The sequence below is a fragment of the Macadamia integrifolia genome, chromosome 5 (assembly GCF_013358625.1).
Source record: "Macadamia integrifolia cultivar HAES 741 chromosome 5, SCU_Mint_v3, whole genome shotgun sequence".
In the NCBI taxonomy this organism is placed as follows: domain Eukaryota; kingdom Viridiplantae; phylum Streptophyta; class Magnoliopsida; order Proteales; family Proteaceae; genus Macadamia; species Macadamia integrifolia.
This window is the reverse complement of record NC_056561.1, coordinates 3,112,582-3,114,981: the sequence shown is the minus strand read 5'-3', so window position 1 is coordinate 3,114,981 and position 2,400 is coordinate 3,112,582. Positions and strand designations below refer to the sequence as shown.

General features: G+C 37.6%; 1 protein-coding gene across 1 annotated transcript in view; it reads left to right on the top strand.

The window, feature by feature from the left end:
• Nucleotides 1-1,587, top strand: part of LOC122079342 (1,4-dihydroxy-2-naphthoyl-CoA synthase, peroxisomal) — a 10,840-nt gene extending 9,253 nt beyond the window's left edge. Inside the window, exons 6-9 of the mRNA XM_042645729.1 lie at nt 385-432; nt 754-849; nt 1,006-1,128; nt 1,330-1,587. Coding sequence (XP_042501663.1) covers nt 385-432; nt 754-849; nt 1,006-1,128; nt 1,330-1,446 — 384 coding nt within the window. The 3' untranslated portion in view covers nt 1,447-1,587. The remainder of the gene's footprint in view (nt 1-384; nt 433-753; nt 850-1,005; nt 1,129-1,329) is intronic.
• Nucleotides 1,588-2,400: the final 813 nt, after the last annotated feature.

The window sequence follows — 2,400 nt, the reverse complement described above, 5'->3', positions numbered from 1 at the left end:
AAGATTACTGAGGAAAAGTAGAAGTATAAAATGAAGGAAGATGTAGTCCTTCACATAGTGGAATTGTGGAACAGTATTCTTATAGCCAACTAAACTAGTAGGGATCATGGAATTATATGTTTGAAGTTTTGGTCAATATCACCAAATATACTCCTTTTGATGGGGGAATTGGAATATTTCAACAATTTTGGTAGAAAAAGATTGAAGTTATGCATATTACATGATTTCTATCAAAATCGGTCACTCAAAATTGATTTCAGCAAAATACTTTGGTTTATATCACGACTGAAATAAGGATTGGAATTAAAATTTGATTTTTTGGTTGAGAAAATGTCACGATAAGTGATGGATGCTCAATCTATTCTTCATGTATGATTATTGCAGGTGGGGAGCTTTGATGCCGGTTATGGAAGTTCCATTATGTCTCGCTTGGTAAGCCACTAAGACAGAGATGCTTTTTCTTTTGCACCATTTTACCTTGTCCGTGGATACAGAACCGAAGGAATAGACAGAGTTCTAAAACAAATTAAAGCTCCATCCTTTTGCTGCTGCATTCCTGAGCTCCTTGCTGCTAATACGTGGTCCCCCCATCTCTAATTTCACCTTGGGTTATCTGGATCTCAAATTTCAGCTGTACATAACATCATCCATTTTATACTCACATTTTAAGTTGTACCAATTATCTGAGAGAGGATCAGTGTATAGTATTTCTTTATTTCTTTAACTTCTAGAACTTTTCTTCTCCTCAATCAGATCGGTCCTAAAAAAGCACGAGAAATGTGGTTTTTGGCAAGATTCTACAGTGCGTCTGAAGCAGAAAAAATGGGTCTAGTTAACACTGTGGTGCCGGTTAGTTTCTGTTCAAGTCTTGAACCACTTTCCATGGAAATGCATTCAAGAAACACTTTTAGTTCCCTCCTTTTATCATGTTCTTGTGCTCTGATAGAACAGACAATATAGTTTATCTGGACAACAAAAATTACCTGATTTTCTCACTTTAACCAGCTTGAAGATTTGGAGAAAGAAACTCTTAAATGGTGCAGGGAGATCCTAAGAAACAGTCCTACTGCAATTCGGGTTCTCAAAGCTTCTCTCAATGCAGTTGATGATGGTCATGCTGGTCTGCAGGTATCTACAAACTTCTTAGATAACTTAAAGGCGCAAGGTTAGCTGTGTTATGTAGTTTCTTACTTACAACATAATAGTAAACACCTTGGACTGCATGATACATGTTGTTTTGCTCTCATTTTATATGATAGCTTTGGTTTGCATTTACAAGGGAGAAGTCCCTCTGACCCCATCCTCAATTTGTTATCATTCTGATAACAGGAGCTTGGTGGAAATGCTACACTAATATTTTATGGCACAGAGGAGGGGAACGAGGGGAAGACAGCCTATATGCAACGCAGACGCCCAGATTTCTCAAAATTTCCTCGTCTACCTTAGTATTAATTTGCTGAATGGGATTGCTGCTATTCTCCTTTAAAATGTAAAGAATGGCGTGTATCTTAGGTCCTTAAGGGGAGCGTGTATTAGGCGACAGCCTTTATCCCAATAAATAAATACCTTGGTCATACTTTCAGGGAAGAAAACTAGTTAAAAAATCCCCTTATTCAGGCCTGTTATTTCTTTCATGTCAATCAGTTGGAGAATTTTGTCGACCACTCTATTTCAAAATGGGTAGTAAGTTACCCTTATCAAGGTCTGTGAGAGAGTCCTTTCTCTGAGGAACTTTTAAAGTTCGTACTAAAGTTTTTTTTTTTCCCCAGTGAGGCTTAATAAGGTGGTTTCCCCTTCAAGGTTTTTGCATAAGAAAGGGAAGGTTTTAGGATTCCCATTCACCGTCCCAAAAGATATGATACATATGATGAGTCTCAGAACCTCTACCACAACCTCTCGTTGGTTGCTTCCACTCCATGCATGGCCAGAATGTCAGATGACCAGGAAAGAGCATATGCAGATAGTATGGAAAAAGCATAGATGCCATATTTTTACCAAAATAACTTACTGGAATTGTACAATCTCACTGCTTAGCTGAGTTTGTTGCTCCAGTGGTAGAAGTCTAGTGTTGTATTCTCTAGAGTTCCTCTTATAGAAGGTAAACAAAAATAAGCTAACACAGTTGAAATTAGAGCTCGTATTTATTCACAATGCACAACTCCATGTCCGATATCGAAATGGAGTTCCTATGCTGCTGATATCTTGTTAGCCCATAGAGAAGCAAACGACTGAAAGATTTGGCTCATATCATCAAGAGATGCAGCATTGATAGAGACATTGGTATCACATTTGATTTGGATCTTGGGTTAATTAAGGGGGTGTTTGGTTCGGTAAATCAAATGGTGTAAATATCGGATATGAATGTCAATCTTTTGACAGACATTCTTTTGAATTATGTTT